Raw genomic sequence first — 24,840 nt, 5'->3', positions numbered from 1 at the left:
AAACATCCAGAGGCTGATCTTCATGTTCTACAGCCAAATGCTCTCATACATTCAGACTGGATTCGCTTTAAAAGAAAGAAACCAAAGAGGAGACTGAAAATGTGTTCACTGCAATCTGGTACCCAACAGATTAGATGGTATCAGGTACAGACTATCGCTGTTGAGAGATTAGCATCTTCTGCATCTTTTACACTGAACTGTGAAGCAGAGGCATGTAGAAATACAAATTAACCTAAGATGCCAAAATGAGACATCTTTTTGTTGAAGGTTCGTCTAATGTTCTTGTAATGTTTCCGGTTCCTGAACTGTCTACTGTAGACGAAACTGGACTGTTTCATCACTCAATTTGATTAAATCTCCATTCTTCAAATGTGGCGGAAGGATCACGGCTGGCTGGTAACAATGAGGAGATTAAAGGTTTGTGTCATTAAATGTATTAACATCAGACCTATTTGCACACATCCTCATGTAGAGAGAAACATTACGCCAGCATAGCACCAACATTTCCCCATGTGTTCGTCTTTAGATTTGCATCCCTAACCACCAGCTCTCATTCCATGTGAACTACAGTTGTACAGAGCAGGAAAAACAATGTTAAAAACGAGGTCTCACTCTGATGTGTTTAAAAAACATTACCTGTATTGATCAGCAAGACTGTAAACGTGACTGTATGACTTGGAGAGGTTTAGTCCACAGCAAATACCGCATCCATTTTCTTTAACAATTTGTTGTAAACTCTTGACTTCCATTTGCCATTTCCTTTGTAATTATGTAAGGAGACACTATTTTTCATGCTAAAACATGCCAAATTATCCACCATTACCTCTTTGGGCATAACATTGTTGGTGAAAAATGCAATAATAATAATGCTTTTATCTTCTTTGGACTTCTTTATAAATGCAGTTAGCAGAAAAACTTTAATTTCATGGACGAAAGACTCAGAAATAACATGTTTGTTCTACAAATATTAAACAGCAAAAACAAAAGAAGAAGCTTTTTAGGGGGCTAATGATGATTCCTGTATATTCTGGGGAGCCCAAAGCACCACTCTTTTTATCGTACAGGCTGACAGAAGCACAAGAATTAAACACTGGTTGAACGAGTGTCTCAATTAAACAACATGTTTTAATGTATAACGTCTACACAGAGCCTCATTGAAACTTAGATTGGTATGTCTACTGTAAAATATGGCTGAGGTGTGAAGCTCAAAAGAGAGCTGACACTCTCTTTATGCTAAAATATTGTTTTTTGTTTACTAGGAACATTTTTGCACTTTTTGCAAAAAATGTCAAAATGTGTGATTTGCAAAAGTCAAACCTATATTCTGAGCTTATTTTTCATATATCTCCAGATAGATAGATAGATAGATAGATAGATAGACAGATTATATGCAGTGTTTTTACAAAAGAGAAAGACGTGGTTGAATTTGTGCCAATATACATGATATTGATCTGGGAACTGACTGTTAAGTGTTCATCAGAAAGACAGCCTGGGGGAAGAAACTCTCCTGCTTTCCAGATGAGCCCAACCACACAGTGATGGAAGGAAAAAATTACTTAAAATGTAACTGTCTTTTTATTTTAATTTTCTTTTACAGGCCATTGTCAGTGGTAAGGTGATGCCACATTTTAATTTTAAAGAAAAGCTTATTTTACGGCACCGTGATTCATTAGATGGCAATTTTGAGAAGTTGGATACTTAATTTTCCCATATGTCCCAAATCCGAGCTCTGGAATAGACGTACTGTCACTTTAAGACAGGCTTTCTAATGTCTCCCATTTGATCGTCGAGCAGCTCATCTTGTTTATAGACCATCTCTGCAGCTAGCCGCTCTGTCAACAGGAGAACAACAAGCAGCGGCTTTTCTCTGCTAACAGCTGCACTAAAGGAAGAGTTACCTTCTGGGTTAAACTAACAGCTAGAGAAGCGGCCAGAACAACCAGCTGGTAAGAAAGAGCAGGCTTGTTTTAGCCTGGTTACGTTTAAGGTTTGGGTTAGTTTTTGTAGCTAGCTGCCAGATTAGCTGATGTCAGCCAGCAAAGATTAGCAAACACCTACCTGAGGCTTTATTCTGATTTCATTCATGATCACTCTGCTGCAGATAACGGATTAAACGTGTTTTATTGAAAAGGTAGATGATTTTATTTTCAGAGAAGAGATGAAATGACGTTCTTTCGTTTTCACATCTGAACCAGTTGGCTCAGTTGGATGGTTTCTGATTGGTTAAAATCATTATGAGGTTTCTTAGGAGTTATAAAGCTGACTGATCATGCTTGGCTTGTTATTCAGGGGTGAAACCTGAAGCCGTCCCGATGGAGAAATAAAGCCCACTCAATGATGGAACCCCAGAGGAAGAGGTAGGGTCCACTTAAAGCCCACCGCCTCCCCAGGATTGGGGCTGATATAATCCTGCAGGCAGCCTGGATGGATGTGATCACCATGTGACATCGCCTGCGGATGGAGCTCCCTTCTCACTTCTGCTTTGAGCCATAAAACAACTGTTGTTTGGGTGAAAGCTGTGGGATTGCTGAGAAGCTGCTGCCTCACCAGCCCTCCACATTCCCTGATTTTAAAATATTTCTCTTTTAACCACTTTACAGAAGCATTATTTACTTTTATTTTGATCTTTAAAAGTGGCCGTGATCATTAGGTTTCCTTTTTCACTGACATCGATGTGTTTTTCCCCAGCTCTGGCGATGACGACGGAGGGGAGCGGGGTCTCCTCCACTGCTGGAGGGGCTATTCCTACAGCATGGTCCCAGAGAGGCTGCTCCTCCCGCGCCCGGTGCTTCAGGTCGCCCTTGGAGCGCAGCATGGAGTTCTGCTGGTGGAAGGTGAGACTGTAGTCTTGAGTTTTTCTTGGCATTTCAAAGGCAGAGACACACTCGAAAGCTAACTTTAAACACAAATCAATCAGTAAGATAAAAATTCTATCCATCAATTGTGTGATGCAGTGGAACCAGGAAGCCACGTTGGAGTCCATGTGATCATGAACTCTTTCAAATATTAGGAGATATTAAATAAAAATCTAGTGGCTCTGCTGGAAAACAGATTATGGGTTGTTATTGGGTTGCTGAACAGGACAATGATCTATAATGTAATAGGAGCAGATCAACGTTGAGGAATCCTGTTTCTACTCTGTGCAAGAACCTTGTTTGAAGATTCTGGTTGACTGGGAGGAAAAGTTAGTGGCTCAAAATCTAGTTTTATTTTGACTATACCTATTTAATGGGAATGAAATGCTGGTCGACATTAATTTGTCTTCATATTAAATAAGTTTCTTCTGGTTTGTCTGTGTTCAGGAGGACAGGTGTATAGTTTTGGGGAGTTGCCCTGGAAACAGACTCAGGTGTTACAGACGACAAAGCCAACCCTGGAGAACGCACTCAGCGGGCAGCGGGTGGTCGCTGTTGCAGCCGGGAGCTTCCACAGTGGAGCGGTGACAGAGGATGGCAGTGTCCACATGTGGGGGGACAATGGAGCAGGCCAGTGTGGCCTGTCGGGCCTTAGCTGTGTGCCCAACCCGACACCGGTGGCCCTTCCGGACACTGGCGGCGCCCAGACGGTACCGGTCCTGGAGCTAGCCTGCGGGGAGAAGCACAGCTTGGCGCTGTCAGTGCAGAGGGAGGTGTGGGCGTGGGGCAGTGGGTGCCAGCTGGGCCTGAACGCAACCGTCTTCCCCGTGTGGAAACCTCAGAAGGTGGAGCAGCTGGCTGGCAGGTACGTGCTGCAGGTGGCCTGCGGGGCCTCACACAGCCTGGCTCTGGTGCGCTGCCTGGGTCCTGAGGGTGTCCAGCGGCCGCCTGTGGACAAATGTAACCAATGTAACCAGCTGCTTTACACCATGACAGACAAGGAGGACCACGTCATCATCTCCGACAGCCACTACTGCCCAATGGGAGTGGAGGCGAAAGAGGAAACCGCACCCACCCAAACCTTGAAAACATCCCCATCTGAACCCATCCTGCCCTCCCACAGCAGCTCCACTTCAACCCCAGCAGCTCCCACCTCTGATCCCACCCTAGATCCTGTCTCTGGCCCCCAGGACTCACAAAAAGCACGCCTTACTAACGGAGTGCAACCACCCCCTGACTCTGACAACCCAGTTCCTCCTAAAGCTGCTGCTTCCTCAGTTGTTAAAAGCTCCCCTTATCCTGACGAGCAGGAGGTGAAGGAGTACCTGAGGAAGCTGTCGGATACATCCCAGGCGGAAGCCAAGATGGCTGCAGGAGGTCTGCACGCCCTGCAGGTGAGCATCCAGATCTGTTATATAGAAGGAAATCTCTTCCCGCTTCATGCGGACTTGCTGATTTGTTTTAACTGGACTTTCACTTGAAATCCTCGGTTGATGCTGCTCACTAGTTTCCTTTACTTTAGCAGTATTATTATCTGTGAGTATTCACATTACAACCACAAACCTAAATGTATTTCATTGAGAGTGCGTTATTGTGAGGTCTCATGGTGTGCATTTATGTTTAGTTAGTATTTTGTAGAAGCACTGTTGAGTTTGTTGGGTATGTCTCTGCCAGGTTTGCACATGTGGAGACACATAGTTTTGCCCATTTTACTTTGCAAAGCAGCTCAAGATCAGACTGGATGGGCAGCATCTGTGACCAGCAATTTTCAAGTCTTGGCAAGGATTCTCAGTTGGTTTCAGCTCTGGACTTTGACTGGGCCTCTCTAAGAAACAAATATGTGTTGATCTAAATGCTTCCGTTTTATCTCTGGTTGTATGTTGAGGCCCCCTGTTTTGTCTCACATGTTTTACATATCCACAGGATTAGCTTGTATGTCTACCTTCCACCTTCAACTTTGAGCAGCGTCACTGTCACTGTTGAAGAAAAGCATCCCCACATCATGATGCTGCCACCACCAACCATGTTTTCTTGCAAACCTCTGAGGCCTTCAAAGAACAGCTGTGTTAATACTGACATTAAATTCCACATAGGTGGACTCTAATAACTGGGCGACTTCTAAAGGATGGATTTTATTTTGTTATATTAGAATAAAGGACCCTTGAATAGAAATCCATGCCACACTTTTCACATTTACATTTGTAAAAATTATAAAAGCCATTTTCGTTTTTCCTACCATTGAAATACATTAAAGTTGTTGGTGGAACAATTTCAAGGGGTGTGAATAGCTTTTGGTGAAGCAGTGAATGGATTGGTCAGTGTTTGTGTTTTCAGGTCAGGGTTTGGTTTAAAACCTCTGGCTTCCCACATCTACAGGGGAGGTTTCAGTGTTTTAATCCCCTGAAAACTCCAACCTCTGTTGGCTGTAGTCATACATGCTGTTAAAAGCTGAGTTTATAAACATCTGCTCATTTAGTACGACCAGCTGGTGTTTATAAATCCTGCTTGAGAGTGAGTAACAACCATGCTTAAAAAAGAAAACCCACGACAGATCCTAAAAACCAACTAGTTTAGTCAAGAACTAAATATTATTTAAATAATTGGGAGAAAAAAACCCAGCTTTTGGTCAAACGTTGATCTTCATGTTTCAGGTTAAACCACAGACTGAACCACTTTACACAGTCAGATGGGAGAACCATCTAATTCTGGGCTTTTATTTTTTTCTCTACGTTTTGCTGTTTTCAGCTAACGTCCAATGATGTTTGACCACTGTCAAAAATCTGTTTCAGCTTTAGAGAAAATGTTTATATTTTTTATGCTAAAAATGCATCGAAATCAAATTCTACAATGTGGAACATTTGAGTCTTGAAGTGGGAAAATTCAACCAGTAAGTTTTGATTTATTGCATCTTTTCATACACAACAAGGGCCACACAAATCACTTTCCTGGAGATAAAAACAGGAGGCAAAAGACCACAAATAAAACAAACAATTTAGTGAACAAGTAAAGAAATAAAAAAATATTAACGTGGGGTCCTCACTGTTCTGCATCTTTCTCACCTGCAAGCATCAAGCTTTTCTACAACATATCTTGATTCACATGTTTACTGAATTCTTCTCTTGCTCTATGTTTTCCCGCCAGCCGTCATCGTCAGGACGCGGCTCCTCTGCCCTCAACAGCCTGGTGTCCTCCTGCGCCTCAGCGGTGGGCGAGCGCGTCGCCTCCACCTACGAGGCCCTGTCCCTGAAAAGGATGATGAACTTCTACCTGCCGTCGCGGCTGGAGGTGCTCGGCGGGGCGGCCGACAACACGGCCGAGAGGGTCCGCAGGGAGGAGTCGGTCCAGGCTAAGAAGAGCTCCAGCACAGGGGACATCCATGAGGAGGAGGCGGAGGGTCTGCGGCGCCGCCTCTCGCTGCCGGGACTCCTCTCTCAGGGTAGATACGCTGTTCACCTCTTATCCTCCTCGTATGGCCTGCTGCGTAAGTACAACTTGCGCATGTACAGGGGATGCATTCTTTTCATCCATGCCTGTTTTTGGCTGAGAACAATCTTTATTTGCTTTTATTGACTTGTCAATTGTCCTGAAAGCTGCTGTTTGTCTTTAGAAATGTTTGTTTTCAACGGTTACCACAGAGAGGTTAAAGTTCAACCTCTGAACTGTTTACAGAAATGTCCCAGTCAACAGCTGACATGCCATATCTGCTGATCTGTAAACCCTCTACAGCACACATCCAAACAGTTCCTGGGTATGTAAAGAAGAAGTGAAAGAGTCTAAATGGTTAAAGAAAGCGTCCCAAACTGGTTTCTAAAGGGAACTGGAACTAAGAACATCTGTGGTTTCTGTCTCAACGAACATTCATTTAACTTAACAAAATTAAATAGATCTGTCCATCCATTCATGTTTTTAACCATCTGTCCAGCTCTACTCGCCTTCTCTTTAAGTCTGAGTCCAGCCAACGTACAAAGGAAGCTTAATTTTAGCAGCTTCTATACGAGATCTTGTTATGTCAGTCATGATTCCTATTTCATGACCATTATAACTGATTGTTGGAGTGACTCTCCTAATCCTTGCTCCAGGCTACCTACATGCAGTCCACTCACAAGAAAGTTAAAAATAATGTAATGCAAACAGTAAGTCTGTAAAAACATCAGGTAGAGCAGGACAAACACCACCATGCTTCTCTTTATTTATACCCAGCCTCTGAGTTGCATGTTTCCTTGAATTAACCCAGCTTATTAAATGCAACCATTTGTTTTTGTCTATGTGCAAACATGAGTTCATTTTCATTTAACTCCTCTCTTTGGATCAGCTTGTTCAAGGCTCGTCAGAATTCCCTGACATTTTCCAACCAAAACATCCTGGATTAGAAATTCAGGGGATTTCTCCTCTCCGTCTGTGTGCCTGCAGTGTCGCCGAGGCTGTTGAGGAAAATGGGACGCTCCAAAACGCGGGCCTTCGCCCTCACCCCGATGGGAGGGGTCGCCCCCGAGGACCAGGAAGTGTTCCCCACCTTGCAGACGGAAGTGTGGAGCTGGGGACACGGCGAGCACGGGGAGCTTGGACATGGAGACAACCTGGCAAGGTAGGACCGACCGATTGAAGGCTCATATAAAGTGGCAACGTGCCAACTAAATGTTGTGGCTACAAAACAAGCCCAAACTATCACCCCTTCACTACCTGCGTGAGAGTTAGGAGGTGTTTACTTTCCTTTAAACAGACTGGAATGATTTAATCAAATTTGAGCTGTTTAGCTATTTTAGCAGCTGGTTATTTTTATTTTTTTAAATGTAATTTTATAACTTCGACTTGCTGTGATTGTGTTGCATGTTGCTGAAGACTGCGGTGTTTGTGTGGTACATATTTGCAGACTGCAGCCGCTCTGCATCAAGAGCCTGAACAAGAAGAAGGTGATCCGTGTGGCAGCCGGCGCTCATCATTCAATCGCTGTGACGGCTCAGTCTCAGGTCCGCCTGTCTCATTTAACATTTACCTTTAGGGCTGTTTTTTATTTGTCTGGATTGAAGCTTTGCTATTTTAATTGGACTTTATGTGATAGGCTAACACAATAATTCATGATTGTTGAAGTTTTGTGTGTGCCATTTACATTCGAATTCAGCCGCTTTAAGTCCGGGACTTAAATACTTAAAATATTGTGTTTTTGTCTATCCTCTTTAGGTGTATTCATGGGGCAGTAACCTCTCCGGTCAACTCGGACACATGGAGACACCCAGCTCCGTTCCACGTCTCGCAAAGGTCTCCATACCAACCAGGGATCCATCCATTTAAAGTTTTCAAATTTATTCTTGATGTCATCTTAGGGTTTCTTTTATTTCATTCCGCTTCTAGCTGTCGGAGGGGATCCGGGTGTGGGATGCTAGCGCTGGAGAGAGACACACTCTCCTGCTGGCTGACGGAGACTGCATCCAGCCCATCATTTACTACAGCGGGCAGCAGGTGAAGGAAGGCGAGGAGGGAGGAGTAATGGAAGAGGAGAAGGAGGAGGAGGATGAAGAGGAGCGGGCAGGAGGCTACACCCAGCAGGCTGTCCTGCTTCCTTTCTGCATGAACGTAAGGAGTTTGTTTCGGTCTCATTTTCAGCTGCGCAGAAGCTGCTGTTTTTTCCTGACAATGGATCTAAGAATTGTTAAGACCCCTGTATAATTCCAGGTTTTTGTTATATGATAAAATAATAATTTCTAAACCTTTTCCCACTTTAATGACTCACAACCTGTACACTTCAGCTTAAAAACAAACGAATCTGTTAGGAGGGGACAGGTTTTCTGTCAAGATTTCAAGTTTTCCTTCAGACACCTAAGGTTTTAAGTGAAACTGAGTGGTATTGGCAACTGTTTCTTATTTTTATCCACTCCAACCAAAACCCCAGCTGGTTCTGAAGAAAAATACCCCCACAGCATGATGCCGCCGCCACCCTGTTTAACTGTGGTCGTGGTGTTCCCCTAGTGTTTGAAATTTGATTTTGTTTTCTGCTGGAATTAACCAGATAGAAAAAAGGTCAAATGTACCAATATTCCATCTTTTAGATTTGATCTAGTATTGTAAAGGCTATTGCATGGACCAAAATAAGGCTTGAAAGGGCGATTGTTAATTTAGCCTATACAAAGATGTTAAAGGTCGGACTTTGTTAGAGTTAGACACACTGATAAACTTAGAGAACGTATGAATGAAGACACAAGCGAGTCAAAGTTATCTTTGGCTGACCAGGGAGAGACAGTTCATTCTCTCAGAGGAGCTGCCCTGTGTCACAGCCTTTTATTAAAGAAAGGGGAAAAAAACCCACTCATGTTACAGCATCGTGGGTCTGGCTACACACAGTTTCACAAATAAAAGTCCTACTGAATAAAACTGGTTCTTGTCCAGATGCTGATACAGCACACACGTCCACATCTGGCATTCAAGGACATTAAGATCGGCTGGGGTGCGAACAGACTGCTTCCCAAACTCCTCCACACACAAGTTCCTGCTCAGCCTGCATAGCAACCACCCAAATGCAACTCTAAGACAAGATGGCAATTCTGTTAATAGTTCATAAAAGTACTTCAGAGATAAATGTAAAAAGTATTCGAACCACTTCTAACAAAGTTCACACAACTAAATAAATGAAAATGTCTTTTAATGGTAAATCATAAGGATAAAGAACCTTTTTAAACTAAGCAATGAAAATTCATGTATAAATCTCCCAACAGACTTTCTTAGTCTATTTATTCAATCTTAACAACTTTAACGACAACATTTAAGGATCAATAGAACAGACAGGCCTGTGCTGTTAACACTGAATGATAATTAAATTCCTATATAGCTGGGAAAGGAATTTAAAAAATGAGCTGTTAAAAATGTACTCAGGTTTAATTCACTAAGATTCACATGGTTTTAATGCAGGGCTAAAACTGAATTATTATTATTATTATTAATATATTACATCACTGAATTTGTCAATTTATCTATGAAAAGTGTCATATTAATAAAATTTGTAATGTGGGCCCCATCTGGAAAATCTACACAAAAGTCTTTTGGTTCTCATCCTTAACTCCTCTCTAGATGCTGTACAAGTACTACTGATCTTCTGAATAATATTATCTGAATAATAAGTGAGCTCACTCCAGGGGCCCCATCTTAATTGCTAACATTTTTCTCCTGAATAACACTGGACACTTGGTGAGGCCCAAGCAGGAAAACTCTTCATGGTTCCACCATCTATTGTGGTGAGTTCTAATGTGGACCCAACTTAAAAGGTTTTACTGGGTAAATTAATTGGTCCACCTTAGTTCGGTCATATGGTTTCTATTATTCCATGCGGGCTTTATATAAGAAGCCCAATTTAAGCTTATTTTCAATTAGCACCCATCCAAGCAGCTCAAACATAGCCCATATGGGGCCCACATAGAAATGTTGAATGAGGGATCTGGGTGGACAGGGTAAGCAGATGGCATCAGATTATTCAGTAAAATGAACTTTGTTTCATTAATTGTTTACCTTTTTATAGTCAGTGCAACTCTTTATAGTTTCTAGTCACAAACTGCAGGGTATTGTGATGTAAAAAGAATTTAGACTATAATTGTTTTTTTATCCTATTTTAGACATGGATCGTAGACATTTTTTATTTAGAATTTCATCATTTTACCTTTTGTTCGGTTGGTCTTCCATGTTTCAGTTCGGCTATGTGAGCAGTGTAGTCGCAGGCGGTCGCAGGTGTGTGGCGCTCTCCGACCGGAACATAATGGGCTTCATTGCCAGCCTCCACGAGTTGGCATCAGCGGAGAGGAAGTTCTACTGCAAGCTCTGCGAAGTTAAGTCACATGTTATACGCCCCCTGCTGGAGCTAGGTGAGAACAAACTGGTATTTACAGCTTTGTGCGTCTAAACTGAAAGTTCTTGGCTCAAACCCACTCTGTGACCCCTTTGTCAGAGTCCCTGACTTCAGTGCTTGGGCCGGTGGCCACCGATTTACTGCAGACGCTGGCAGGCAGATTCAGCCTGCTTGATCATCTGACAGGGCAGCACTCCGTCAGTCTCACCGGCAATGTGCGACGCGGCCGTGATGTGAAGAGCCTTCTCATCCTGGAGCACGCCGGCATCTTCCTAGACTTGTACAATGAGTACGCATCCAGAAATCGCTCGTTCCTTTGTTTTTTGCTCACACCAAACCTTCTGTTTAATAACTCTTCTGTTCTTTTAAAGTTACTGCTCAGCTGTGGGCAGCTTCTATGTGATGGGTGGTTTCCATGCTCTGACAAAACCGTCCTTGTGAGTACACAATTACAGATGAAAACATAACTGTTACTTTTAACCTGAAAACATTGATTTTTACAATACGACGTGCGGATTTTTCCAAGGGACATCTTTGGGAAAAGTCCCGAGCTACTGCAGAGGCTGTCGGAGTGCAGTGAGGAAAACCCCGCCACTGCTGACCTCCTGGTGGCGCTCTTCTACCTTCCAACCCAACACCTACATGAATATGGTCGGCTGCTGCTCAAACTTGCCACCTGCTTTGAAGTGGTACGCAGAGTAGCAAGCAATTCATTTTTTCAAATGCTGGAATCAACTTAATTTAGAAGTTGATGATCCCTACCTGCCAGAACAAAGCCGTGTGTGGTGAACTATGATGGAAACGATTTCACCTAGTCCACAAAGTTGACCGAAATGAGCGTAGATGTTGTTCTTCCACCTAGTGCAAGCGAAAACAATGTAGAGATACAGACATGAGGAAAGAGGTTGTAAAAATGTACAAACCCATTGCTAATGAGCCCACTGTCAGTCAGGAGTGTGTTTTCCTACTTGGTGCCGTAACAAACATCGTGGTAGACATCTAGAATGTCGAGTACATTTGCTCAGTTGCTTCGGAGCAGCTTTGAGCGTTTTCTGTAAAAAGAACGATGGGTGCAGTTTTTGTCAAGTAATGTTTTATGATCATGTCAAGCTGTTCAGAGGCAGCAGTGCTTCCTTTAGGTTCAGTGTAGAATGGTTGGATGATTTTATGTTAAACTGAAACAAATCCCCTTCATAGGTTTTTTTTTGGTGTTGTTTCAGAGCTCCAGCGACTACCAGAAGCTGCAGGACAGCTGTTCCAGGTTTGAAGCTTGGACCTTGCAGCTGAAGAGAAAAAGAAAAGAGGCTGAGTACACCTTCCACTTCTGGAAGAGCTTTCCAGGGAAAATGACGGTACGTCTGTTGTTTTCGTCTTCTTGGGTGTCTCATGGTGTCACAGGAGGCTGAATGTGAGCTTTGCCTGTGGTCAGGATTCCTTGAGGAAGCCTCACCGCCGACTGATCTACGAGAGCAGCAACAAATCCCTGACGGTGCAGAATGCCGGCAGGTTTTCCGTAAATTGGTTCATACTCTTCAACGACTCCCTGGTGCACGCACAGGTCAGCTCCACACACATATTCTTGCTGTGTCACATCTTTGGCTATTCTGCTTTTTTTCTCTCTGGTGTGTTTCAAGAGTTTGTGTGTGCTTGCCTCTGTGCTGTCAGGGTGTGGCGCCTTGTAAAAACCTTGTAAGTACGCAGCCAGCAGAAGATTTCAGCTCAGTTATTTCTAATCCGTCCCTAACCAATCCTCTTCATCCTGCTCTTCCTTTTTCTCCTTGTCTGTCTTTGTTTAAGGAGTTTAGGGCTTTGTCTCATCAGCTTTATTTAACAACAACTTTCCAAACTTCTCAAGTTATAACTCAGTCCAGTACAGTGGACTAAGTTATAAGTCCACCTCTAACATATTTCTTTTTTGGGTTTAACTAAATCCCACTATGTACCACCTGGAAATTTATACATCTATGTGTACTATACTATAGCTGGATGATCCCAGGCTTCAGGAACCTTATTCAGTCAGGTTAAATAAAAACAACTTCCTTAACATTGCATCCAACTTAAAGGTTAATTCTGTTGCCCACGATGACACGTCTTTTAGACAGACGTTCAATGGCAATCAAATGTCTACTCATAGGTCTCCTAATTACTTTCTAGCTTTCTCCAAATGAGACGGACTGTCTTGTAATCTTTCAAACTGATCCTGATCTGTAGCACTATCCTGTTTTCTATCAAATGAAAACCAGTCATCTAGGGCTTAGAAAAAATAAAAGGTATCCAAACATAATATCCCCTAAACAGGAATCAAATCCAGCAAAATTTTGCTAAGATACGGTAAATTAAACCACAGTCAGAGGAATGCTAAACTGAACAAACCTAAAGTAAGATACGCTAAAACAAACTAAGTTAAGGTAACAAAGAAATGTTAACTACATTTAGGCTAAGATAACCTAGAATAAATTAATGTAAGGTAAGATACAATAAATTAAACCAACTTCAAATAAGAAACGGGGTATGCTAACTTACGCTAAACTAACCTAAAGTTAGGTACAGTAAACCAAGATACCGTAATTTAATGTATGCCACACTAAAATAATATAAGATAACTAAGCTATACCTAAATGCACTAAACCTAAATAACTTAAGTTGTAAGATAAGGTATCTAAGTTCATCTAAAATACTCTACGCTTAAGATTAGGTAGGTTTAGCTAACTTCAGCTAAAATAAGTTAACTAAGGTAAGAAGATACAGTAAACTAAACTAACTTAAGGTAAGATGCAGAAAACTAAATTCTAAAGACATTTTACATTTTTTAGATGCACCAAACTAACTTAAGTTAGGCTAAACTAAACCAATGCAATGTAAAATAAGATTGCTAAAGTAACTTAAGAAATGCTTATCTAAACTAACTTGATAAAATACATTAATCTAAATTAACGAGATAGAATGCACTAAACTAACTTGTGACTTGGTACGCTAAAAGTAAACCAACTTTAAATGAGATGTGCTAATCTAAACTAACATTGGATAAAATATGCTTAACTAACTTAAAATACAATGATCAGAACTCATTTTAAATTAAGTTGAATTAAAATGCGATAAACTAACCAAGTATAAATTAAGATACGGTAGGTTAAGCTTAGAAATAATTAAGATATACTTTGATAAGCAAAGCTAAGCCAAGCTTTGCTAAACTAATGTTCATTTAGTTGAGATAAACGAAGGTATGTTAAACTAATCCATTCTAAGGCAGAATAAGCTACACTAAGAATACAATATGTTGTATATTAATATTCAGACTTGTAAGTTTGTCAAGCTGTTTATTTAACACCACATGTGGATGCAGTTTTACAAAATGATCATGTTGTAGTAATTCCTGCTACTAATTCTGAATTTTTCAGTTAAACATTAGTAGTAGTAGTAGTAGTAGTATGCTAACATGTTCAGCCAGGCCAATCTTCTAAATCTATTTATGGTTCCAAACACAACCAATAGGACAAAGATAATCTGAATGCAGGCACATCATTGCCTGAACATTTTGAGTGATACTCAGCCCTATCCTGACATCCACCCCTCTGCCTGCTCTCCACCTCCAGGATGCTGCATGGGAAGATAAAGTCTCCACAACCAAGGCTCAATTTAACAGTTCAATCTATTTTTTCCTTCATTAATTCAGCCACATTGCCATCAATGATAATCAACCTATATGCAAGAAAAGGTGGTAAAAGCTTTTATTTCCTGGCAAAGCCTTGGTTCAGACTGTTGGTTTCTAGTGATAAAAACACCAACAGGTTTTTGTCGCCTTCTCCAAAGCAGTTTCCTGTTTGTCATTCTTTTGTCTCAGTTCTGTCATGTCTGTATTTCCATCCTCGTTTCAGCTGTTTAGTTTGTCCTGTGGTTGTCCTGCACATATTATGTGAAACCTGCTTGGACATGCAGCAGTCATTGCCCTTTAAATGTAAACTGTGTTGTGTTGAGACATTGTTTTTAGAATCACCGATCCAAAAGTTTTTGTTTTATTTTATTCATGGGAAATCTTCAATATCTTTACATTTACAGTGAACAGCTCTTGGTTAGATTAAAATAGGATGAAAAATGTAAAACTATTCATCAACTTTCTTTTTTAAAGCCTTTAAGAGATGTATATGGTTGTAAAAAAAAAAAAGTTATATCTACATTATTCCTTTAAGATTATGTTTGCTATAAAGTCCTAGTTAAAACCAGTAGGCAGTGCTGGAGATGTTTCATTTAACTCTACTGGATTTCCAAATTTTAGTACAAATCCAAAGTGGCAAGTCAATGGTTGCTATGGAGATTCCCACTTTTTTTTTATGCCTCGTACAAAAAGGCCTTGCCCACAGTTATACAGCAGCCATACAGTTAATTTAGTTGGAAACGTTCTTGAACCATGAGTGGCACACACCTCTAAAGATCTCACATGAATCTTTTTTTACTTACATAGTTTTTTTTTTTTTTTTTGAGTTTTTAGAGTTGCATCGTCATGCTTTTAATTTGAAAATTCCACAGTGAAGTTCATCAGTATGCCGATTCAGTCCGATATAGTAAACATTTTTTTTTGACATGTTGTGCAATAACATCCCTGGATAGTAGCAGTGGTTGCTCCGGTGCTTGTTGTATTAGGAGCTTTAGTCAGACAAAAACATGAAACGAATTAGCCCAAAAAATGCAATTGAGAATTCTTAGTAGAAACGTGCCACTCTATTTTTGAATCTAAATGATAATGGTTTTTACAATTAGACATTTTAAATGGTTGGTTTTTAAATAGATTTTCAACAATCTTTAAACTTACAAACATTTGAATTTGAACACAAAAATAGAGCTGATTGTTGAAGCCCTCTAAAGTATGATTGGGACTAAAAACTAAAAGTTTGAAAACAGAAAATGTACATAATATTGCTCATACGGTACTTATAGTATAAAGGATGGATATGTTCCGCCTCTAAGGCATCTTAACATAAAGACATTTCTGGCTTGAAACCTTAATATGTTTCAAAGTGACTCAGAAAAGCTAAGATCGTAATGTAAAGAAATTTCAGCACGAAGAATTTTGTCTTTTTTCTTTAATTGTTAACTGTGGCAGAGCTTGAAGCTGTTTCACATTAGTCTCTGTGAGATTCGTTTATAGAAAACACTTTTTAGAAACTGAGACTTTTCTGCTCTATCTCCTCCTGCCTCCAGTTCTCCACCCATCACATCTTCGCGCTGGCCACGCTGTGGGTGGAGCCGTCACCAGAGGATGATTCTGGGCTGTAAGTTGTTAAAGAAAGAAACAGTAAAGTTGACACAATGTCCAAACTTATTAATTAAATATTTTTGACACCATTTCTTTCAAATACCCGTTTTCTCTTTTTGAGCCACATCTCTACAGTTTAGTTCTAAAGCAGTCAGCGTTTGCAAATGGTGCGAGATTGCAAATGTCAACACAAAGTTCACTCAGTGTGCCTAATAACAAAGTACCAGTTCAGAATCACAAAATGTTTCATCAGCTTTTTGGGGCCTTAACAGCGCCCACTGGGAGGAATGAAAAGGTAAAAATAATTGTACAGTAACAGTGGTTCGTCAAAGGTTAAGAAATGTGTAAATGTTATTGTCATGGGTTCAGTATTGTCAAATAAATGCTTTAAAATGAAATATGTGTCCACTGAGACATGCTGACTAGGTTAGGCCTGTTGTGGCTAATTCCAGAATCTGTTTCTGTGTGTAGACACGGTTTGAAGGTGGTCACGCCTGAGGAGACCTTAACCCTGCTGGCCTCGTCTTCTGCTGAGAAGGTGAGTCTACAAACAGATTCGACACTCTCCATAAACAATGCTTTTCCTTTTACGAGGTTTGTTTTCTTCTGATTGTCAGTCTAAGTGGCTCCGCGCCATCAACCAGGCCGTGGATCAAGCTCTGAGCGGGGTAAGGCAGGACACTGGCAGCTCAGGGTCAAAGTCCGAGCCTCCGATCTCCAGGACTGCTTCGTACACATTCTATAAAGACGTACGGCTGAAGGATGCGACGTATGAGGGCTATTGGCTGGCTGGCAAGCCTCACGGCAGGTTAGCCACTATTTTGATCTAAGGAAAGCATTTTAAACCATCGGATTTCTGTAATTTGTGGCTTTTAATTTCAGAGGTATTTTAAAATGGCCTGATGGCAGGATTTACACCGGATCATTCCAGAACGGGCTGGAGGATGGGTGAGCCACAAAAATCAGCTCTGAATGTATCTGAATAATAAGGTAGAAAGACTTCAGCTTGTTTTCCTTATTTTTTTTAACATGTTTGCATGTTTTTTTGTAGCTTTGGGGAGTTTGTTGCCCCCAATAAGACGCTGAACAAAGATGATTTCTATCAAGGTTATTGGAAAGAAGGGAAGATGCATGGCTTTGGGACGTACCGGTAAGTCGGACTAAAACTGTTATGATGATAAAAGTGTAAAACAGTTTTTTGTTTTTGTTTTACCTGAGCACTATAAATTCAGATTATTGTTCCAAAAATTAAAAAAAAATTTCTAGCACTTTTACCTCCTATGCACAATTTGTCTTGGCCTCATGGGGGCAGCAGAAAACATTCAAATCTGGTATACAGAAATTTGTAATTTTCAATCTACTCATCATATCTATGTCACCCTTTAATGAATTTTGTTTTCAATTGTTCTTTTTCCAATGTAGGAATGATTGTGCACCAAAAACCTGCAAATATTTTGAAGATGTTGAATGAAGACCTACTGAGAATTTTCTTGAATCCAAACAGGGTCAGAATTGTTCAAATAGGTTCAAATAGATGCATGGACCCTCCCTGATTTCTGATATTTAGTCAAGAAGTTATACCTTGACACGCGTTGCAGCCTTAAAAAAGCTCTGGGATAAGTCTGGCTAGATATATGATCACTTTTCTAAACAACATTTGTATGTTTTGTTTAAATTAGCTGGTTTCCTGGCACAGACTGGGCTTTTAATCAGAATTCACAAATTTTCAATAGGATTGTGGTAAGGGGTGGGAATTTTTAGTTACTTCCCACATCGATTCAATTATGATGCAGAAGACGTATACGATTGTAAGTCGATTATTGATTTAATAGACCTCCCCCCCCCCCATAAATAACGACCCATTCACACACAATCATATCACAAGCAAGAATAAAACAGAGAATAAATACCTCGGACAAGAAAAATTTTAACTACAAAATACATTTTTAAAAAATCAGTACCACCAGATTCCCAACAACTTGATGGTTCCAGATCCTTCAAGGAAACAGTTGGAATAACTTTTGTCTTTAGCTGTGACTTGGATTGCTCAGTTGTCTCCGGCGCAGCAGGTGAGATGAGATGTTTTACTTCACCCTCACGGTGGAACCATGTAATATGGTTCCTCGTGTCTTATGTTTTAAAATATTTTCTTTAATACGTTTTTAACACACAATAATACGGTTTGGCTCTTTTTGAAGGTCCTTATGCTTTGATGCACAGACTGCAGGATGCGACCTTATATGTTCATCAGAAACTGTCCTAGTGGAAGTTGTGTCCATTCTAAAAGCCTAATTTTGTATTTATTCATTCCTAAACCAGTGTGGATATGTTTAGCAATTTTGGAGCAGGGGCCTGTTTCTTGGTTGGTATCCTCCAAGTCCATGGCAATGTAATTTTGTGTCCTTTTCGAGACTTTTTTAAAAGTGGGGACACGTCTGAATATGTTTTTACCTCCATGCAGTTGTTAGACCTGAGGATCTTGAAATCTGCAGTTGTGTAGAAATGCCTCCGAAATATTTTACAAGCTTGTTAAAATGTACAATTCACCACGTTGGATCTCTACCAAATTCCTTGGGCTTTACCATGGTTCTGATTGTTGGTCAAGCCAACAACTACTGCTGCTGAACAAATCATTATATGGTAAATGGACTGAACTTATATAGCGCTTTTCCAGTCATACAGACCGCTCAAAGCTAGAGCCACATTCACCCAATCGCACTCACTAACGCTCACACATTCATACACCGATACGCAGATCGGTAGGCAACTTGAGGTTAAGTGCCTTGCCCAGGGGCACATCGACATATGGCAGGAGGAAGCTGGAATCGAACCCACAACCTTCTGATTGCGAGACGACTACTCTTCCTACTGAGCCACAGTCGCCTCTCTTTATGCTGGAAGAGAGAAACTACCAGTTACCAATTTCCTAGTGATCGCTAAGCTGTCTAAGAGCCTAAACCTCCTCTGTCTGGCTGTAGGTATGCAAGCGGCGAAGTTTACGACGGCTCCTTCCAGGATGGCATGCGACAAGGTCATGGGATGGTGCGCAGTGGAAAGCACAACACCTCCTCTCCCAGTGTCTTCATCGGACAGTGGCAACAAGACAAGAAAACAGGCTACGGAGTCTTTGATGATATCACAAAGTAACTTTTCTGACATTATTTCTGTAACGTATTTTGACAGAAGATGGTCTTACGAGATGTTCCTGTTTTCTGTGCAGAGGGGAGAAGTACATGGGAATGTGGCAAGACCACCAACGGCAGGGCATGGGTGTAGTTGTCACCCAGTTTGGTCTGTACTATGAAGGAGTCTTTAAAGACAACAAGATGATGGTAAGAATTTCTAACGAACTAGATTTAAAAACAAAAAAATGCGACAATGGAATTAAACCCGTGGGGGGGTTTCTATCTTTGAGGGTACGGGAATCCTTGTGTCTGAGGACGACACAACCTACGAGGGGGAGTTCTCCGATGAATGGACCCTCAGTGGAAAGGTGCTCTAAATATAAACTGACCTTAGTGAACCATTGGTGGTAAAATGAGCCCTCTTTGGAGATTAATAGCTTTATCTCTTTCTGACCAAGGGCATACTCACCATGCCAAATGGTGACTACCTAGAGGGCTCCTTTAGTGGTGAGTGGGGGGCTGGTCTCAAAGTGACAGGCTCCTACTTCAAGCCAAACCTGTTTGACGCTGAAAAGGACAAGAACCGGTCAGTGTAAGCTCATGTTTTTTGAAAACCCTTTTAGATTAATTGCCTTGCTGTGGTTTACATGTATTTTTGGGATGTTGCAGGAAGCTGGGCCGTCTGAGGGTGAGAGCGGAGGAAAAGTGGCAGGCAGTGTTCAAGGAGTGTTGGAGTCAGCTGGGCTGCGAGGCACCAGGTCAGGGGGAACACTGGAAGGCCTGGGAGAATATTGCTGTGGCCCTGACCTCCAACAGGCAGCAGATTCAAGACAGGTTCGCAAAACTGAAAATTTACCGTTTCACAATACTCAGAAGTTACTAAAAAGGATATTATATTCCTGATGTTTGTTTCTCAGTCCAGAAATATTGTCTCGGAGTCACAGTAAAGCTCTAGAGAGTCTGGAGGTCATCCCCCAGCATGAAGGGCCTATCACAATAGAGAGATATCACAGCATCCGACTATACCTAATTAATGTGAGTTCATCAGGCTTTTTTTAAATGACAAAATAAATTATTGCTGCATTTAGGTATAGATGTCTGAGTTAGTATTTATGAATTTATCAAGTCTTTTTTTAACTACAAAATTGCTTGACATAATCATAACCATTGAAAAGAGTGTAGAATAGCTCCTGTTCATCATGGTGTCCCTCAAGGATGTGTCCTTAGTCCCGTTTTATTCAGATTGGTATGGGTTTTATTTAGTTATATCAGTATATTTTGCAAACTCAACATTAAATGCTGTTTGATTTAATTTTTTCTTAATTGTAAATTTGTTTGACTTTAGCATAGGTTGTGCTAAACGAGTATCCTCTGCCCCGTTTAAGGCGTGTGACACCCCCCTCCATCCACTGGGCCGGCTGGTGGAGACCCTGGTGGCAGTATATAGGATGACCTATGTTGGTGTCGGAGCAAACCGTCGGCTGCTGCCTCAGGCAGTTGACGAGATAAAGTCTTACCTCGGCCGCATCTTCCAGATTGTGAGGTACAACCAGGAACATTTTCAACAAAAATGGTACTGCTGTTGAGTAAATGTAATCTTTTGGCCTATTTGTGTTAAATTCTCCGAAGGTTTCTCTTCCCTGACTTGCCAGAGGAGGGTGGTCTTATACCTGAGCCAACAGAAAGTCCTCCAGACAGTAAGCAGGAGGCCTCTACTGACACCCGTGCAGAGTCACCCAAACCAGGGTATGAACAAAGCTGCATCCTGCTGCTCTCACAGTTGGAACAGATCAGGATGAACTTTCTTTTGTTGTGTTTTTCTATTACAGCCGTGTGGTGAGCAGCTCGGCTCTGCTGCTGCCCGTCCTGCTGCCTCGCCTCTACCCACCTCTCTTCACCCTCTACGCTCTGGAGAAGGAGAAGGAGGATGACATGTACTGGGAGTGTGTCCTGCGCCTCAACAAGCAGCCTGACCTCGCCCTGCTTGCCTTCCTGGGTGTCCAGCAGTAAAGCCACGCTCTGTACCTAAACACAAATAACTTCATGGGAGTTAATTGGGCCTCCTAACTTTATTTGCTTTTTCTTGTCCTGTTGCAGAAAGTTTTGGCCTGTTTCTATCCCAACCCCACTGCCTGCTCCAGGGGAGAAGCAGCCGGTAATTTGTTAAACTTTTTACATTTAGCGATCTAGCTAATAAATGTAAAGCCTCCTTTAACAATGGTGCTCTGTAGGTCATCTCAAGCACTAAAGATGCCTGTTTTGCCTCTGCAGTGGAAACTCTGCAGCAGATCAGGTACAACTCAGCCCTACATTTCACATATAGGGTAAATATGAGTACAGATCAGTAAGTGTTCTTGTTTTTTGTGTATTCGCAGTACAACATTCACCCCTTCAGACAAGCTGCAGGTGATCCAGCTCACCTTTGAGGAAATCACACAGAAGGTGCAGTCGCTGCTGAAGCAGGACTTCCTGTGGTCCATGGATGAGCTCTTCCCCGTATTCCTCTATGTTGTGCTGCGTGCCCGGTGAGTGGTAGTCCGGACGAACCAGAAGAGTTGTTTAATAAAAGAGTGCACGCATCAGATGAAGGGACTGTTTATTGACACCAAATTGATATCATGAGAGATTAACCATCCATCCATCCATCCACCAACCTGGAAACAAAATGTAAACAAATGACTCAAAACTTGTGCACAGGACTGTAACCTAATAAAAACATAAGGCAGCTGATTTGATCCATTGAGAATTAATTTATGTTTTAGCAGTTTGTGATCCTTTCTCATTATTCTTAAAATAAAATAAAACTGTCTCATGTTTTCTCTTTAGAATCCGAAACCTGGGTTCAGAGGTCAGCCTCATTGAAGACTTGATGGATCCGTGTGTGCAGCACGGAGAGCACGGAATCATGTTCACTACCCTTAAGGTAACGCTCAATCATACACTCTCAGCTTTGCTGTGGTTTTACGCCCATATTCAGGCCATGCATTCATGTCCTTTAAACCTGCAGGCCTGCTACTACCAGATCCAGCACGAGAAGATCACATAAAGCAGAGTCTCCACCTGGATCTCCTCCTCCATCCCTGCAGCAGATGTTCACAGAGTCAGTATGACTGCTCAGGAAGCAGAGGATCCCAGCAGCTCCTTCAGCTGCTGGCATGTAGAAAAGGATCCCCTCATCGGTGTTGACCTTTCACCTCTGATCAAGAAGGGGCACATCTTAAACGATGAGCTACTCTTTCTATCCTGATCCAGGTGGAGTCAGGAAATATTAAGAAGTTTTATATCACCAACTGTGTTGGTTGTGTTGAAGGGAAAAAGACGTTGGAGTTGCAAGCAAGGAGATGGGATCTAAGCTTCTTTCCTGATGCCTACATAGAAGCTGCTATGGTTTACACTTAGTGTCATCAACTCTGTAATGCACCACACTGTAGCGCCCTCTGGTGCAATCACCAGGAGGTTAGTACAGAAACAGAACCGTCCGCATGCTGTAAGACATCTGTCCAGATCTCGCAGAAACTATTTCTAAGCATGATATCAATGATCTTGCAGCTTGCAGATGAACCATTTTAAGGGTAGAAGATTAATTTATGCAAAAACTGAATCTAATAAATGAGGATGTGGAAAAAATATAAATCTTAACTGCTTTGACAACCTAAAAAAATGTAGGGTTCTTTCGCTCATTGAAACCTGGACTGGTACCATATTGTGAACAGTTTTGGGGGTTTGTCTGTGTCTTTCTGTTTGTTTTTTCTTGACAATCTGAGCCTAAATATCATAGATGATTGAATATTACCGGAACAGATGCACAGGACTTTAAGCTCCTAACACTGTAAAAATCGAAACCGTTTTAATCTTAATAACCAGTGGGTATAAAATATGAATTTTGTTAGTTGGTAATTCCTGAAAGATGTATGAAGTAATGTGTCATTCAGACAGTGGGGTCAGTGCTGCAGATGTAGTTTGAATCTCTGCTTTGTCTGTTAATACTGACCTTTCTCATTGTTACTCATGATTTACGTCTATTAAGGACGGCACTTTGGACAAATAAAAATCCCCCACGAGGTGAAGCTGTAAAACCTTGCAGAAACCTTTTAGAAGATCATATTTTAATGTAATTTATTTAAGTCATTCCAACGGTTGTCTGTATCTACAACGATTATTTACTCAAATTGAAACTGCATATGACGACTGGCTGCCAAACTGACTGTACCTCATGCTTTTGTTTGTAAAAACAAGAAGATAACTGTAAAGTCAGCGTTTTTTGCTTTGAAAGAAAATCTGCCCCATTACAGATATATTCAGTGTATTTCTTTTTCGTCACTCTTAAATAAATTTGATCATTTCTGTAGATTCAATAAATCTCTTTATTAGAACTTGTCTGACAACTTCAAGTTTAATAAAAGATGTGAAAAAGCAACACATCATGCCTTGATCTAAAGAAATTGAAGAACAGATTGGAAACAAAGTCAGTGACATCTTTAGTCTGGAAACGGTTACGAAGCCTTTTCTAAGGTTGTGGGATTCCAGCAAACCACAGTCAGAGCCATTATCAGTAGACAGAAAAGACTGAACACTGATAACCCTCCCAGGAGTGGCCAAGTTACTTCAAGAGCACATAGTCGACTCATCCAAGAGGTCATGAAGGAATGCAGAACAGCATCTAAAGCACAAGCTTCACTTGACTCCGTTAAGGTATGTGTTTTTCATTCAGAAATAAAAAAGTGACTTGGCAAAAATGGCATCCATGGGAGGTTCTTGGGTAAATAGCACTGCTGACCCCAAAAAAACATGAATTCTGGTCTCTACCAGAAAATCCTGAAGGAGAATATCCAGTTATCAGTTCTTTACCTTGGGTTTAAGTGTACTTGGTTTATGCACCAGCACAATAATCCGAAATACTCTGGAGAGTCTTCTTCTGTATTACGCTGTAGTGAAAATCACAAAGACACATTCCCCATTACCGCTGCCAAAGGAGGGTCAACCACTTAGATTTAGAGGGCGATTACCTTTTCACATAGTCCCAGGTTGGTTTGGATATTTATCAAATTAAATCTTTATGTGAAAATGCATTTTGTCTTTTCTAAGGTTATCTTTGTCTAATATTGGAATTTGATGACCTGAAACACTTAAATGTTAAAATAAGGGGCAAATACTTTTTCACATCATCTGATAAAGCAATAATTACACAATCCTTGTATTTGCATATGATTCTTTCCAGTCATCAATCTATTTTGTTCCTGAAAAAACTCAGTTAGCTGCTTTCATTGTGGAGCAGCATTGACGGCATACTCTGGCTCTAGGTGGGAATTACAGCTAAATAGTCCAAGGAGGGAGCCCTGTAGCACTCCTTAAACTTTGGTCATGATCAGATGGGTGTAAACGGAGAAGAAATTAAAAAGAAGCTAAAATCCAAATAAAACAATTGCAGATTTCTATTGTTTAACTTCCAAAGGTCACAAGAAAGTATAAATATTTGAAAGCAAAATACAAAGAGATGACGAATAACTAAAGACATCTGCACAGTACTGAATCCTCATAAAATCTTCAAGCAGTTGATATTCTGTAAATTCATACTCTATCAAAAATTGTTACACTGCATGTAAGTTTTATTTATATATATCTATATATACTCACCGGTCAAGACGATCTGCTGCAGTTCAAACCAAGCATAGGAATGGGGAAGAAAGGTGATTTAAGTGACTTTGAACGTGGCATGGTTGTTGGTGCCAGACAGGCAGGTCTGAGTATTTCAGAAACTGCTGATCTACTGGGATTTTCACG

At 41.1% G+C, this 24,840-nt stretch overlaps 1 protein-coding gene across 8 annotated transcripts; it reads left to right on the top strand.

Moving 5' to 3' along the window:
* The first annotated feature begins 1,809 nt into the window (after window positions 1–1,809).
* Window positions 1,810–23,432, top strand: als2b (alsin Rho guanine nucleotide exchange factor ALS2 b). 8 transcript variants are annotated; one of them, XM_047355577.1, is made up of 35 exons: window positions 1,810–1,946; window positions 2,290–2,357; window positions 2,689–2,834; window positions 3,303–4,249; window positions 5,997–6,291; window positions 7,266–7,440; window positions 7,726–7,822; window positions 8,034–8,111; window positions 8,205–8,426; window positions 10,528–10,699; window positions 10,783–10,972; window positions 11,055–11,120; window positions 11,210–11,372; window positions 11,904–12,035; window positions 12,113–12,241; window positions 12,349–12,372; window positions 15,880–15,950; window positions 16,406–16,472; window positions 16,552–16,742; window positions 16,817–16,882; window positions 16,986–17,084; window positions 18,913–19,077; window positions 19,155–19,266; window positions 19,350–19,427; window positions 19,518–19,651; window positions 19,729–19,893; window positions 19,977–20,094; window positions 20,445–20,602; window positions 20,689–20,805; window positions 20,889–21,065; window positions 21,157–21,214; window positions 21,291–21,352; window positions 21,435–21,584; window positions 21,886–21,982; window positions 22,067–23,432. In XM_047355577.1, exons 2-35 carry the CDS (start codon window positions 2,335–2,337, stop codon window positions 22,103–22,105), a joined length of 4,983 nt encoding a protein of 1,660 aa, XP_047211533.1. In that variant the 5' UTR covers window positions 1,810–1,946; window positions 2,290–2,334; the 3' UTR covers window positions 22,106–23,432. The 8 variants fall into 8 exon arrangements, 7 of the variants coding, with proteins under 7 accessions (XP_047211533.1, XP_047211530.1, XP_047211529.1 ...); XM_047355574.1 differs by having other exon boundaries at window positions 5,997–6,336; window positions 19,518–19,645; XM_047355573.1 differs by having other exon boundaries at window positions 5,997–6,336.
* The last annotated feature ends 1,408 nt before the right edge of the window (window positions 23,433–24,840 follow it).

Source organism: Girardinichthys multiradiatus, chromosome 24 (assembly GCF_021462225.1).
Source record: "Girardinichthys multiradiatus isolate DD_20200921_A chromosome 24, DD_fGirMul_XY1, whole genome shotgun sequence".
Lineage (NCBI taxonomy): Eukaryota > Metazoa > Chordata > Actinopteri > Cyprinodontiformes > Goodeidae > Girardinichthys > Girardinichthys multiradiatus.
This window is presented reverse-complemented; position numbering and strand designations above follow the sequence as displayed.

What these genes read in the sequence shown, in the direction of transcription:
- als2b (XM_047355573.1), top strand. Translation starts at nt 2,335, where the DNA reads ATGATGGAACCCCAGAGGAAGAG. An exon ending in ATGGAACCCCAGAGGAAGAG is followed by an intron (nt 2,358 to 2,688) that starts GTAGGGTCCACT and finishes GTTTTTCCCCAG; the next exon opens with CTCTGGCGATGACGACGGAG. An exon ending in GTCTTTGATGATATCACAAA is followed by an intron (nt 19,078 to 19,154) that starts GTAACTTTTCTG and finishes TTTTCTGTGCAG; the next exon opens with AGGGGAGAAGTACATGGGAA.